Genomic DNA, 15,477 nt, shown 5'->3' with positions numbered 1-15,477 from the left:
ATGACTTGATCCCATCCTATTCTCCAACCCAGAGGCGAACATTTCCCTTCAATAGCGCGCACACTTCACTCACGTGGACCTGTGCTTGAGAGAGACTGATCAGGTCAGATGTGATGCAGACAGTTTTCCTTTTAAAATTGAGCTGAACATCCTTGTGAAAATAGCTCATGAGCTGGAAACCCAAGCTTTAAAAGACACTAAACTTGGATAACATTTAATGCGCAATTGCACAGTAATTACAGGTGACAACGGGCCAAGGGATTTTGAATGAGGATTAATGGAAAGTGTCTCTGCAACATTAATAAAGGCAGCCCTTTATAAAAATTAGGAAGGGCACTTCTGTCAAGTGCAATTTTGTACATCTTATTTCAAAACATAACAAATACATTGGAGATTTCAGATTTCATAGTTCCACAGTTCTGCCATATCCAGTCATGAATTTTGGTGGACAATTAAACACTTAACCAGAGGATGAAGCTGTTCAATAACATCTCCAGCCACAATGATGGCGAAATCCTGCATGAGTGCAAAAGAAAACGGGGGAGTGTTCGCAAACATTTTTAGTCATAAGTGGCAACTGGATGAAACACAGCACATCATCCTTAGGTCCCCAGCGCCACGAAAAAGAGTCTTCAGCCAATCTGATTCACTCCACATGATAACAAAACACCTGAAAGCTCTGGACCCAGCAAAAGGCTACTGTCACCAACAACATCTCAGCTATAGTGCTGAACACTTGTGCTCCAGAACTAGCAGCACCTCTAACCAAGCTGTTCCAGTGCAGCTACAACACTGGAACCTAGCCAACAAAACTGCCCAGGTATGTGATGCCCACAAAAAGCAGGACAAATTCAATTTGGCCAATTAGTGCCCACCAGTCTATTCTTAAGCAGTAAAGTGATGGAAGGTGTCATCAGCAGTGCTATCAAGCGCCACTTACTCAGTAATAACTTGCTTACCGATGCTCAGTTTGGGTTCCGCCGGGGCACTAGACTCCTAACCTCATTACAGCCTTGGTCCAAACATTGATAAAAGAGTTGAATTCTAGAGGTGAGGTGAGAGTGACTGCCTTTGACATCAAAGAGCCCTTGCAAAACTGGAGTCAATGGAAGTCAGGGGGAAAACTCTCGAAAGCTTGGATTCATACCTGGCACAAAAGTAAGATGGCTATGGTTGGTGGAAGCCAATCATCTCAGCCACAGGGTATTGCTGGAGGGGTTCCGTAGGCAGTGTCCTTGACCCAACCATTTCCAGCTTTTGTATCTTTTCTCCAAAACCCTCAGCTCATCAGCGCCCCATCTACTAGCTCAAACCACCAGCACACCTTGGCTGTGTACCATCCACAAGATGCTTGCAGTAACTTGCCAAGGCTTAACAGTACCTTCCAAACCCATTCCTTACACATAGAAGGCACATGGGAACACCAAGTTCCCCTCAGAGTTACACATCACCCTGAACTGGAAATCTTCCTTAGTCACTGGATCAAAATCTTGGAACTCCCTAACTGTCCATACTGGCAGCAATTTAAGGCAGCAGCTCACCCCCACCTCAAGGAGAATCAAGGATAAATGCTGGTTTCCACATCCAGTGAATGAAGAAAGAAAAATAGGCAACAAGGAGGTGTGTAGAACTCAAATTATATAAATTATGAGGATAGACCGTTATGAGTGAGGCTTCCATCATTAAAGAAAGGCATATCAAGGGTTTAAGCATTTCAGACAGATAAAAGGTAACTTATTTATATTGGCAATTATCTATAATTGCAGAACTAGAAAACTGGACCTACAAAATGAACAGAATATGATTCCACTGTATAAAATGAACCCCCCTCCACTCCGAAAATAGTAGCCCAATTACCATGATTTAATGCTGTGAAAAAGATTAAAAGAACACAAGCACGATGGCATATAATTGCTACTTTTGGGATTAAACCATTCAGGTTTGAATAACACAATTGTATTAGATTGCTATCCTACAGTTTCAGCTCCATTGCCTTGGTGGGCTGCAAAGTAGTTCATTTCGTCAGTGTCTAGATCATTAATTGTACAGTCTTTTGGAAGGATCAAGCTTAGGAGCCCAAATGGCAACTTCTTATTCATTATTCCAAAAATAAAAAACTTTCTGAAATTTGAATTTTGAAACTCCAAATAACCATTACGAAATCATTATCGTCATTATTGCTGCCAGATCTGCACTCACTTCACAACTAAAAATCTACTTTAATGAACCAGAAAAGCATCCACAACACATTTCTATCCAGCTTATAACACTACTACCTCACTCTGAAAACATTTTTACAAATTTTGCCTGACAGGTGTGGAATTTTGACAGCTAATTTTTCCATGCGGCAGCTGAGAAAATGGTTGAGAAACATGGTGCATAAATACTTGTTTGTGGGCATCTAAATCATGTTCCAAGCAAAAAGCTTCAAGAAGAATCTGAACTAAAAAGACAAAAATCAGCCCAGATTGTGGCGATTGTAATCGATGAAACTGCAAGCATTCGCCGTCATTACAACTGTGAAACTGACACCAACTTCAGTTGTCTGCATATGCACAGTTAAACTCGGAAATCCAGAAGCAGCCAGTGGTAATTCACCACTCCTCCACAGGGTGCACTGAAGTCCGTGCAGATGGGAGTCTTTAGAAAATCACAAATTGATGCGATCTTCCACGTGTCTCACTCGCAATTTAAAAACCCTGAAAAAGTTGCGCCATACTGAAGGAGGTGCAATGGAGATTTCAAACAACGTACTAAATGATAATTACTGAACAGCCACTTGGTCCTGCAAAACTCATTTTATATTTGTGGAATGACAGCTTTCTCCATTATGATAAAAATTGCATGGATTTTAATTAAATTATTTTTCGACCTTATTCCTAATCTTTATTCCATTCAGTAAAATGATTGAAAAAGTGAAGGATATTGAATGCATTACACTTCCTGGTATGATGAGAGAATGCTTCATGATGACTGGCTACTTGGTGGGTTTGATAACATCACTTGAGGCTGGGTGCCTGAAAGGTTGGCGCAGGAATAAAATGAATATCAGTGGAGGTGAAAAGTACACGTAACTCACTGCATCTTTGTGGATGGATTTCTTCGAGATCAACAGCAATCCATTAAAAATTAAAATTTTACTATTGATATTAAAAACCAGTCACTGATCCCTGGGTCAGAGACTATGAATCCTCCAGCGTGTAACCTCCCTCCTGACTCCCCAAAGCCTGTCCACCATCTACAAGGTGGAAGTCAGGAGTGTGATGGAATACTCTCCACTTGCCTGGATGAGTGCAGCTCCCACAACACTAAAGAAGCTTGACACCATCCAAGATAAAGCAGCCCACTTGACTGGCACCCCATCCAGAAATAGTCACTCCCTCCACCACCAAACAAACAGTAGCAGTAGTGTGTGGCATCTACAAGATGCACTGCAGCAACTCACCAAGTCTCCTTAGATAGCACCTTCCAAACCCACGACCACTACCACCTAGAAAGACAAGAGCAGCAGGTTTTTGGAAACACAACCACCTGGAAGTTCCCCTCCAAGCCACTCACCATCCTGACTTGGAAATATATCGCCATTCCTTCAGTGTCGCTGGGTCAAAATCCTGGAACTCCCTCTCCAACAGCACTGTGGGTACACCTACACCACAGGGGCTGCAGCGGTTCAAGAAGGCAACTCACCACCGCCTTCGAGGGCAATTAGGGATAGGCAATAAATGCTGCCCTAGCCAGCAATGCCTACATCCCATCAATGAATGAATAAAAAATACAGCAGTTTAATGTCTTTGGAATACATACAAGATTTTCAATATACACCAAATCACTTGAAAGTAGTTATCAGTTACAGAAGATTCTTTGTACCGTCAGAGTATGCTTCAGAGTGCATAAGTGATGGTTTAAACTTTACTATTCAAATCATGAAAGAAAAAAGAGCGACTTCAAGTGTATGTTCCCAGCTTTCCTCTAGCTGATTGTTCACATTGAATTCTGCATGGTTTATGCCAGTTTGAGCTTAAAAAAATACCATGTAAAAATAAAACCCATAAAATGAAGGATTTTCGCTCTATTTATCAGAGCAATTTCTAATAAAACTGAAACCATTTTTCAAAACTGCTTTTACATCTGTTATCTCAAGCATGTTTCAGCAGGTAGCTATAGCTTCCCAGTCACTATTTTTTTTTCCTGTTGCTAGGTACAATAACTACAGCTGGAACTTTTGCAGCGGAGTACCTCTCAGGGGTGCACATTAGGTCCAAACAATGCTTTTAGAATTAATTGAGAATACAGGACAAGGAAATATAGGTTCAAATGGAGGACTGATATCAAGAAGTTGAGAGATAATGCTTAATACCTGGAACAGGCTTTCAAGAAAAGCTGTCAAGGTGAAAACCCAAAGATTATTGGAAGAGCTGAATGCTACATTGGGGGTTGGGAACAGCAAGGGTCCTTCAGGACAGATGCACTAAAGATCAATTAGCTTTTTGAGCCCGTATTTATCTCGCAGATCATCACGAATGCGGACATAATCCAGGAGGAGATCAGCAAATTTTTTAGTCTGCAAGTCTCTGCTGAGGCGATTCTATTTCAAGACTCCAGGAGGAGAAAAAGTGCTTCATTACATGCACAGAAATCCTCAATTCTTCCCTGGATTCTTGGGGAAAAAAAACAGACAAAGCTGAACATCATAAGCAATAACATTGTGACAGGTAGCAGGCAGCAAGCGCCATTCTGCGTCTTCCTCAGTCCCCACTAAACAATTCAAACTACTGGTTTGATTGAAAACCATTAGGCTGCATAATTAAATTTTTTACACCAATTCTTCAACCCACAAAAATTCCTCCTGTCAAAAACTGGACCGGGAATAAAGGAGAAAGCAGAAACTTTCATCATTGAAAACCTACATTATGCAATGCTTTTGCTAATGTACTCAAAACTTCCAAAGGTACTTCACAGGAGCTAACAAAATCTGGCTTTGAGCCACAGAAAGAGATACTGGGACAGATGACCAAATGTTTGGTCAAAAGTAGGTTTTATAATTTTTCTTTTAAAATATTTGATTGAGGATTTCCCCACAAGTTATTGTGGGGAATAGTTTTTATCTTCAAAACAAGTGCGAGCTAGTTTTAAACATGTCTCTGATTTCCTCTTGTTAATTCACCAAAATTTCCTCAGAACTATACTAAAGCATCAGCCTAGATTATGTGCTCAAATCTTCAACTGGGGGCTTGAAGTTCATGACCTGAGAGACTAGAGAGTGCTACCTTGGAGGACCTTGTTGCCAGCCATAAAATGAGCTACATATTCTCACCTCCGCTGCAAATAAAGATCTAGGCCGTGATTTTGCAAGGCCCTGTTGTGGTCATGGAACCTTATAAACAGAAAGCGCAGGTTGAACAATCAAGCATGCAGTCTCGCTCCACCAATTTGCAGACCACTTTCTTCTCCAACAGACAACTAAGTGTAAATAAGGAGGCCATACTACTGACATATTCAGCCTTATATCAATATTTATATCCAATTGTACACAATGAGGCTCTGTCCAGTGTGACCCATAGAAACGGAATACAGGACTACCCTGGGACCTTGCCTGAAGGAGCTTCCTTAGAAAAGCGAGAGGAATAGGTTTTTGATGACTTTTCTTTTGTTTGTTTTCCACCTTTTCCTGCATCTGGTTCTAACGTTAGTTGGTTTTGCTGGGCAGGCCATATTTGCACGCAAGGGGAAGGGCATTGCTCCACCAATCACAATTCGTGGCTGCTGCTGATTTTGATGTCAAGGTGGTGAAGTAGGCACTCTTTTGGATTTCCAAAGGCTTTGTATAGTTGGTGCTTTGACCACACAAGTCACCATTCTATGACATAGGTTTGTACAACTTCCCCACATTCTGGTCATATCAAGGGACACCAATCTGCTATTTCTCCTTTACAAGGAAAAGTGCCAGTCTTGTGCCACCCACTGTACCAATGATCTGCAAACCAGATCTGAATCGGGAACACACGCTGTATAGAAATGAAAGTTACCACAACATGACGCTTGCTGTATCTACGATTTTTCAAAAAACAAGTGCTTGATAACATGCCACAGAAGAGGCGAATGAAAATTAAGGTACATGACATTAAAGAATATGCAATCATATGAATACAGAGATGTTAAGACGACAAAGCAAAAAAACAGGGATAAAACGATGTTTATCAGATCTGGGTTGCAGTGTGCCTCTCAGATCTGCAATGGAGCCACTTTTGTTTTCCATTTATCTAAATAATTTGGATAAGGAGGAATAATATTAAAATTTGCTAGCAATGACAGATTAGGAAACTGGTCAGCTGTTCAGGTGAAAGAACTGTGAAGTATGTTTAGGAAGAAGAGTGAAAGGAAGTATACCTGACATGGTAAAAGTGGTGGAACAGTCACATATGAAGGATAGATCTTTCAACAGTGGGAATGAATTTTAAAAAGAATCATAAGCTTTAAACATAAACCAATTAAGTGATATGTGCCAGCCTTGCGGTTTTGTATGTGGTTCTGACCACCACTGCAATACAGCAACTACATTATACCATAGTGAAGAAACAGCAAATATTCACTAAAATTCTATCAGAAATGGAAAATTATAGTAACGACCCTTTACATTGGAACAGAGAATGCAGAGGCGTATAAAAAAAGGTTCCATAATTTTGATAAGGTTTAGAGTGGGTAAATAGCAAGTTTGCTTCCACTAATTGAAAAATCAGTAACAAGTGGAATCAGGATTGTCACAATGACATTTGCCTCACTAACAGGGTTATTGGAATATAAATTTTAACCACAAGTGGCTACTGAGATGACAATAACATTGTTCAAAAGGGAATTGCTTAAGTATTGAAGAGGAAGAATATAAAAGGATACATGGAAAGGACAGGGAAATTGAATTAAAAGTAGAGTGTTTCTGTTGAAAAGCATCACTGGCACAATGATAATTTTCTAAAATACATCTGCAGAACTGAAACAATCCTCTCACTTTCCAGAAACTTCCTTTTATTAAAGAACCCATTTTGTTCTGAAAGCAGAATTGGACATCAATACTACCACATGCAAATGTTTCAAGCGAGTGTATTTTCCTGCTTTGTATCAACTTCCTACCAAAAAGCACAGGGATTTTTTTTTATTCGTTCATATTCAGGCATCGCTGGCTAGACCAGCATTTAATGCTCATCCCTAATTGCCCTTGTTCAGGTCATTAAGAATCAGCCACATGTCAACCAGATCAGGTAAAGACAGCAGATTTCCTTCCCTAAGGGATATTAGTGAACCAGATGGGTTTTTACAACAATTGGCAATGGTTTCATGGTCATCATCAGACTTTTGATTCCAGGTTTTTTTTAAATTCAAATTTCACCATCTGCCGTGGTGGGATTTGAACCCCGGTCCCCACAGCATTACCCTGGGTCTCTGGAATACCAGTCCAGGGTCAATACCACTATGCTACTGCCTTAAAGCTGTCCCAAATCCAACTCACCTCTCTAATTTCTTCTCCACAATTGACACATTTAGTCCCAGACTCTGTTTTGTAAGTTGAAGCATCTCAGCAATGCATTGAAGAGTGTCTGCAAACCAATTAAAAACACTTTCAGCACTACTTGCAAGATCATAAGAGATATTTCAGAACATTTTCTTGTTTCACAAAAAGATTGATGTCTTGTTCAGGGGATGGTTCCACTGTGCCTTGTCCAAGTTTTTTACATGCACATCAACGGGGTGAGGGGGGTAGTAACCAAAGTAAATTTCCTACTATACCGTAATTAGGGATTGCTGCACTGAGATCATGGTCACTCTTTACCTTCTGAACATAAGAGCGTGCAGGCTAGTTTGTGGTAGTTCTACCACTGCCCCAGTTGAGATCAGCTGACAGCATGCTTGGCGATGTAGCGGGCAGATGGGGAGATGGAAGTACAACCAGCAATATTCCTGATCCATGGAACTCAGCTACAACTAGATGAGCTTACTGAGCCATTAGGGGAGCAGTAAAGTTTTTACAACAGGTTGCAAACTCCATTGAGAAACTTTTTCAAATCTTTTACCCCCATGCTGTCTGTAAACAATTATAGGTGCCAGTGATTACCTAACTGTTGGTCTGTGCACCCACACCTGGATGGTATCAACAGCTGTTTAATGCAGAGTGCACTCTCACCCTCACCCATTGTTCATGTGTGGACGCTTTTCAATAGCAAATAGGGGTAGGAATAGTGGTTAATTTTTCTCCATCTAGCACGGGGACATTGGGGCCAGTCTCTCTCTCTCTTCACCTCTCCCCAATCCTCAGGATTGGACTGGGTGACGTTAGGGGACACTATTTAGACAATTTCGTCAGAAAGAGTGTGAACAACAACTGGGGGTAGGTGGGATCTTTTACAGGACGGTGTAAAATTAGGGATCATGTATAAAAAATTTTGGACTTGTTTCCCCATCAGAGAACATCTCCCATAATGCAGCACTTCCGCTATAAATGGATTAAATCAGACATTATGGCAACCTTCGGAGATGGCAGAAGCAGATTTAGGAAAAACTTTACCTTTCCCATCCTCCTCAGGGTTTCGAATCACAGCTCGGAGCGTATGGAAGTACCCACTAGTTCCATTGTGCTTGTAATGCAGCCGCATACAGGTAAACTTGGGTTTCCCAAAGAAAGTTGGTTCTGGACCTTTAGAGAGAATAAGCCATTACAATACTTGCTTTCATCACTATTGATTAAGAAGTATTCACAAGGATTCATTAAATCTTTTGCTGCTTATGCTCCACTGTCTTTAAAGCTGTTTTTTTCAGACCAAACGCTCTGCATGTGAGTGAAAAGCTTGTTAGGAGTAAACTAGTAAATCAATTTTGGGGTTGCACACAGTATGTCACAGAACATGGTCTCTCTCAGCATCTGCTGTCTTTATGTTATCTGTTTCACTGCTTCTCTTTTCTTCTAACTTATCCCCTTCCTTCTTTTGCACTCCTGTTATGCTTTTTGTTCCTCTGCTTCTGTCTTTCTCTTCCTTCCAGGGGGAAGGTAGTAGATGGAATTTATAGTATGGCAGAGAAAGGAGCCACTAATACTTGCAGCCTGCACCTGGAGGGAAGTTGTGGGCGCAGTGGCTCTCTTCCTATTCTGTAACTCAATTTTCCTTACATGTTTTGCTCCCATCTTGCCCCCTAAACCATGACCAACCACAGTACCTCCTCCCTCAATCACTACCCAAACTAAACCCTTCTTTTTGAGTTACCTGTTCAACCCCTGTATCCCATCACCTTCACTGCATTAACCCTCCAATTGCCCTATTCCTTTGCTCAAGGCTAGGTAATGAGAGTCTGCCTAATACTGCATCACACCCCACCTCTTCTCCCTTCATTTATTGCCCTCATAGAAGTTTTATTTGCTTTGAAAATTTAGTAATGTTTGAGGTTTGCTTAAAGCTAAAGAATGAAAACATACCTCAGACTGTAAAAAGGGTTAGTAATTATAATATGCCTCATAGATGTAGGCAAACCGCTAACTTAACAAAACACTGCTGAGATAATGAGGTAGTTTCAGAACGTAATGTTCTTTTTTTAAAAATTGGACTATTCGGATAAAAGCATGCTCCTTTCTCTGACCCCACTCTGTATTTCACTCTCATTTCAACATAGTTTGAACTATACAGAACACAAAACAAAAGCTACAACAGATATGTGCCAATTTTCCTCATGTAAAAACTGACATTTCTTCTTTTAAAAGGGGAAAAGCCCGTTTAGGTATAAGGCCCTCCCATCATAGTACAAATGGAGGGAGAAGAGGTGGGGTGTGAAGCAGTATTAGGCAGACTCTCATTACCTAGCCTTGAGCAAAGGAATAGAGCAAACGGGGAGTTAGTGCAGTGAAGGTGATGGGATATAGGGGTTGAACAGGTAACTCAAAAGGAAGGGTTTAGTTTGGGTAGTGATTGAAGGAGGTGGTACTGTGGATGGTCATGGTTTAGGGGGCAAGATGAAAGAGGCTGGAAACCATTTAAAACCCCATGGGCTGTATGTTTGACCTGAAATGAATATTGATATAATATGCAATTCTAAGTAAGGTGAGACACCTCAGAGTGGCACATGTATTGAAAGAAACTGATCTGTTTTGCACTTCAAGTAATATTAAAGCTGAACTATTTTGTAAAGTACTTTAATAACTTATGAATAAACATACTATTAGACATTTTTTTTTAAAAAAAACAATAAAAATTATACCAGCATTAAGCTTTGGAAATTTGTCCCATAGCTTTTCTTGAAATTTGAAAAAAAGAGCTGAAATTGCTAGATATAAAGAAAAATAATGCATCAATCCAACTGAATTAATTGTTTCCTACATTACATGACTCATGAATGCTGAACTTTACAAGATGGTTATGTTTAAAATGTCCTCTTTAACTTAAGGTGAAACAGGAGGTTCTGAAAAGGGGGATGGCGAGGTCACAATAAACATCCCAACTTGGAAACATGCCCATTTGATCTGGTTGCCATGGGGAGAGAAACACAAACAGGAACCCGTCGAGATGTCAAGTGACAGTCTTCACGCCTTTCCAATGATCTCAGAAAAAGGATAGCTGCTTTTTGAGGCACGGATTATCAAAGGTGATCCTAATGTGGAGAAGCAAGGTGCTTGGGAGAGTTTATTTTCTGTTCAAAAGGAAGGGAACAGAACAGATGGGGCTCTTAGAGATTTAAGAAACAGACCACGGCCAAGGTGGGGAAAAAAATCTGATTTGGAAAACTTGGGCTGAGTGGAACAATCTTTGAAGAGCACTGGAAATTTTGACCTTGTGTGATGGGATGAAGTGAGCCTGCTAGAGAGCTGGGAGTCACTGCGGAACTGTTCCCGTGATGCTACGTATCTGCTAGAAGTGTGATGCACCGCAAAAGGGTTTCATAAGATGCACCTTGGTTGCATTCCTTAGTTAATACGCAAGTACCTTTTTCTTTAGTTTGGTGTATTTGCTATCCATTAAAGTAATATCTGATCTATGTTGATTGAAAATTTAAAATGTGAAACCTTAAAACATGAAACCTTATCATTCAGTTCTATTATCACTGAGAGATGTATCTCTTAAAAAGTTAACAGTCTCTATATGGATCATAACACTATACTTAAAAAATAATCTATCAGCTGTAAAGTGCTTTGGGATGTCCCATGGTTGTGAAAGAGACTTTTTAAATCTGCATCCTGAGAAATTTGCCACACTATACTTGCTTAAATTTCACAATTAAATTTTGGCCTACAGAATAATATTCTATGCAAAAACCAAAGGAATTTCAAGAGTTTGAGCCCTTGTAATAAACACTTTAATGAAGGCATGGAAAAGCTCAGAAATACAATTCCATGTATAAATTAAATCAGGTTACGATGTGCGAGGAAAGATAGATTCAAGCACCCTGCAAATTACTTACCAAAACAGTAGGAGATATACAGTGCAGGATATTCTATATGGTTTACCTATAGATGAGGAAACAGCAGCTGCAAGAATATGATGTACAAGTATATACGCTTTTCCAAGGAGGAGCTGGACTGATAAATGACAGGACAAGAGATCATAGCGAAAGTTAGTATGATCTCGTGATCTCATTGCATGGTTTCGATTCCCTGAGAGGATCAAAGGGGAATTTTCCACAGTATATTCCCCATTATTGGTCTTGGATTTTTAAATCTTTCCTATCAGATTATATGCCTACCCAGGTAAGGGTATGTGGCAGGGAGGGAAAGAGCAAGTTTAAAGTCATGACCCTCCAGCTATCATGCTGCAAGGCCACCTTGATGGACCAGCTAGGTTGCCCCCGTTTGCCATTTCTTCATGTTTGCATGCAACTGTTGGAAAAAGCACATTATTTGAACAATTACAAAAATTGGTAAGTGAAAGCAATTATGGCCAACATGTTATTTTCCCCCACTTAGTGGAGAGCAGGAAATTGCTCACAGTATCTACCACAGTATCATGCTTGGCAGCAGAACACAGGAATCAATAACGCACCCAGACTAAATAGGTGACTGAAGATTAAGAACATAAGAGTTAGGAGCTGGAGTAAGTGGTCCTTCAAGTCTGATCCACCATTCAAGATGATCATGGCTGATCTTCCACCTCAACTCCACCTCCCTGCACAATCCCCATATCTAAAGTGCCCTAGTACCCAAAAAAACCATCAATTTCTGTCTAGAACAATGATCAATCATCGATGGTTCTCTCAGGACAAAGATTCACAACTCTGAACAAAGTAAGATTTCAGCTCAGTCCTAAGTAGCCAACCCCTTATTCTGAGACTGAGATCCAGTGTTCTAGATTCAACAGCCAGGGGAAACATTTTCTCAGCAGCTACCCTGTCAAGCCCCTTAAAAATTCTACATGTTTCAATAAGACCACCTCTCAGTCTTCTAAACTGAAGGGGATATAGGTCTAGTTGACTCACTCTCCCTTTTATAGATGAATCAGGATAGGCCTCCTTGGATAGGAAGTCACCAAGGCTCCTTAGACAGCACCTTCCAAACCCACAACCACTACCACCTATAAGGTGGAGGGCAGCAGGTACATGGGGACACCACCACCTGGAAGTTCCCCTCCAAGCCACTCACCATCCTGACTTGTAAATATATTGCCATTCCTTCACTGTCACTGGGTCAAAATCCTGGAACTCCCCTCCCTAACAGCACTGTGGGTGCACCTATACCACATGCAGCAGTTCAAGGTGGCAGCTCACCACCACCTTCAAGGGCAATTAGGGATGGGCCTAGCCAGCGACACCCACATCCCATGAATGAATAAAAAACCCTCATTCCAGAAACCAGTCAAGTGAACCTTTGTTGCATGCCCTCTAGAGCAAGCGTGTGCTTCCTTAGACTAAAACTGCAACCAATATTTCAAGTGCAACCTCACCAATGTCTTGCATAATTGTGGTAAAATATTTATACTCTAATACTCCAACCCCTTGATAACAAAAGCTAGTATGCCATTTCATGCTTTAACTACCCCCATGATTTACCTCTGGAATACTGCATTCCTCTTTATTCAGGGCTCTTGGCCAAAATCAGAAAGCAAGGCCATTCAATCCCCAAATTAAAACCAATACCAGATTATACAATTAATCATAACCTGTCACCACAGCAGAATTAAAGATTGCAGTTTCTCACTATGCACAATTTAATAGGGAAAAGTAGCTTGCATTGGTTTTCTGTTGGAAAGCTCAAACGTTACGAATGCAACGTTGAAGATTATGTTTTGGGACCGTCTCTTTAATTCAAAGTAAACATGAGTTCTGCCCAGCAACAGGCCAGGTGGCTTGATTACCAAGTCCAAGAGTTACAAGGTGCAAAATGTTCACACCTGAAACAAAGGCAAAAGCAGCTGGCCTAACTGTGGATGAACTTACAGTCTCCAATTTTTTGGATAGAACAGAGAGAGACAGAGGAGAGAAAGGAGCATGTCTCAGAGAGAGAAAAGCCGCAGCTGGTGAGGTCAAAAGAGAGAATAGGCTTAAACTCTGAGCTACTAAGAAGTTTGGGAGAAATGACACACTCTGCTCAAAGAGAGACATCCCATGGCAATTGGACTTGTCCCTGGCGTGGCCAGGGGAAGAATCTCCCGAGTGCACCTTATTACTGACATTCAGTTTGGTACTTCTCCAGAAACTAAGAGAAGTGCCTTTTTATGGTCTCTTGGCGTTACAACTCAGCAAAACTGGGAGAAGTGAACCCATTGGAAGCGGAGAGAGTGACATTGGACTGGTTCCTCTACTAACTGCAATTCTGGGGATGGCAGCCAGTGAAGTATAACTGTGGCATGGGGTCTTCTGTTACTTTCAAAGGTTAGAGGAGGAATCTCTCTTTGGTAATTTAGAGTACTAGTTGTCTACTAGTGTTTAGTTGATTTTGAATTTTGTTCATTTCTTACAGTTAAGTCTTAAAACTTAACTGAACTGCATGACAAGATTTCCAGTTGGTCACTGGGAATTCAAATATCTTGTTTAAAATTATCAGTCTCTACAGGGATCATAGCATATTAAACACAACTGCCTCATTGTAAGGTTAAAAAAATTGTGTTACACCACCTTTTAGGCAATGTTACTGAAATAAGTTTTTTTTAAAATCACAGAATTAAGGTACAAGAGTCACTTTCATTCCCTTACGGTATATATACTTTTTAAAAAAATATACAGCAGGAACAGGCACAGAGAAATATTGCAACAAAACATGTAGAGATCAATCTGCAAGAATCAGCAGGTAGATTAATACCAGGGTGCAGAGTCAAAGTCAGATGTGAATTCAAGCTATAGCACTGGCAAATCCTGTAACACAGATGACAATAACAAGAACCAGACACCAGCATCAAAACAAACCCACCAATTTCAATCTTCTCCAAGTCTTCCAAGTTCATTCGTTCATACTGATTCACTTTATCAACTTCATCATCATAGCTGCCAAAGGAGAGACAGAAGGGGTCAGATTTTAGACATGTACAAGTGAACAATCACATACTTGCTCAATAGTTGCTTAGCAACATCAGTTATGGATTTTATTCATCTGCTTATGAAATGATCTTCACTAACTTTGAAGGAATTTTAAACAAGTTAGCCATTTACTTACTAGGCCACATAGTAGGCACAGTTGGAGAGGAGGAGCAGCACATCAACATCTCTGTGGGTGGCATCGATAAGGCTGCAAAAGAATTACAATTCCAAGCAATATAAATTTCCTATGGAAACACAAGTCTTTTACAAAATAACCAACTCTACAAATTTTAAAATTTAGACATTCTAAATTTGAAAATACCCCTCAATCAGCAGGGTAAAGATATCACACCATGAAACCCTGTCCAACTAGCCCAGTGTTTCAGCTATTCTTTCCAAATTAAGATATCAAAGAGTGTTAACCCCTACTTCCTCAAGTGTCATTTGAGAGCAAGAGGTAAACACAGGTCTCAAGGTGAGAGATGATCTGCTTCAGGGCTGTAGCGACACAACGGTCTTATCCACTCAACTCGACATTCAAAGCCAAAAAAAACTGTTTATTGCCTTGGCACAAGCCATTACACAATGTGGCAAACAAAATAAAAAGTCCTTTTATACAGCTTCTTGAACATTTAATTTTTTTTTATTAAAAAGTGAACATGATTTCCATCTATTACTTTCAATTCGAGCAAAATCCATTTTGGCCGATGGCCCAGTAAGAGATTCTGGACTGCCTTTGTCAGGGGACTTGGAACCAAAACACATCCTGGTTGAATTAGTATAAAGCATTCAAGAAGATGCTCACAATTCAAACCATGCCAACCTGACAGCACGAGGGTAGCCACAAACAGGAGCTCAGAGGAAATATAACATTTGCCCGAGAAACTACAACCACATTTATGTTGGCACTGCAACTCCGTTAAAGCAATAACACCTAAGCATTTTCTTCCACCAAATTACTTAATGATCAGTGAAGAAGTTGCAGCTAGTTGTCTCTAAACT

General features: G+C 40.4%; 1 protein-coding gene across 5 annotated transcripts in view; it reads right to left on the bottom strand.

Moving 5' to 3' along the window:
• Positions 1–15,477, bottom strand: part of inpp5f (inositol polyphosphate-5-phosphatase F) — a 222,273-nt gene that overhangs the window by 2,959 nt on the left and 203,837 nt on the right. For all 5 annotated transcript variants that reach the window (XM_041209889.1, XM_041209890.1, XM_041209892.1 and 2 more), the window contains 4 exons: positions 14,612–14,683; positions 14,369–14,442; positions 8,555–8,683; positions 7,502–7,589 (listed from right to left, as the gene is read on the bottom strand). In XM_041209889.1, coding sequence (XP_041065823.1) covers positions 7,502–7,589; positions 8,555–8,683; positions 14,369–14,442; positions 14,612–14,683 — 363 coding nt within the window. The remainder of the gene's footprint in view (positions 1–7,501; positions 7,590–8,554; positions 8,684–14,368; positions 14,443–14,611; positions 14,684–15,477) is intronic.

Source organism: Carcharodon carcharias, chromosome 17 (assembly GCF_017639515.1).
Source record: "Carcharodon carcharias isolate sCarCar2 chromosome 17, sCarCar2.pri, whole genome shotgun sequence".
Classification (NCBI taxonomy): Eukaryota; Metazoa; Chordata; class Chondrichthyes; order Lamniformes; family Lamnidae; genus Carcharodon; species Carcharodon carcharias.
This window is presented reverse-complemented; position numbering and strand designations above follow the sequence as displayed.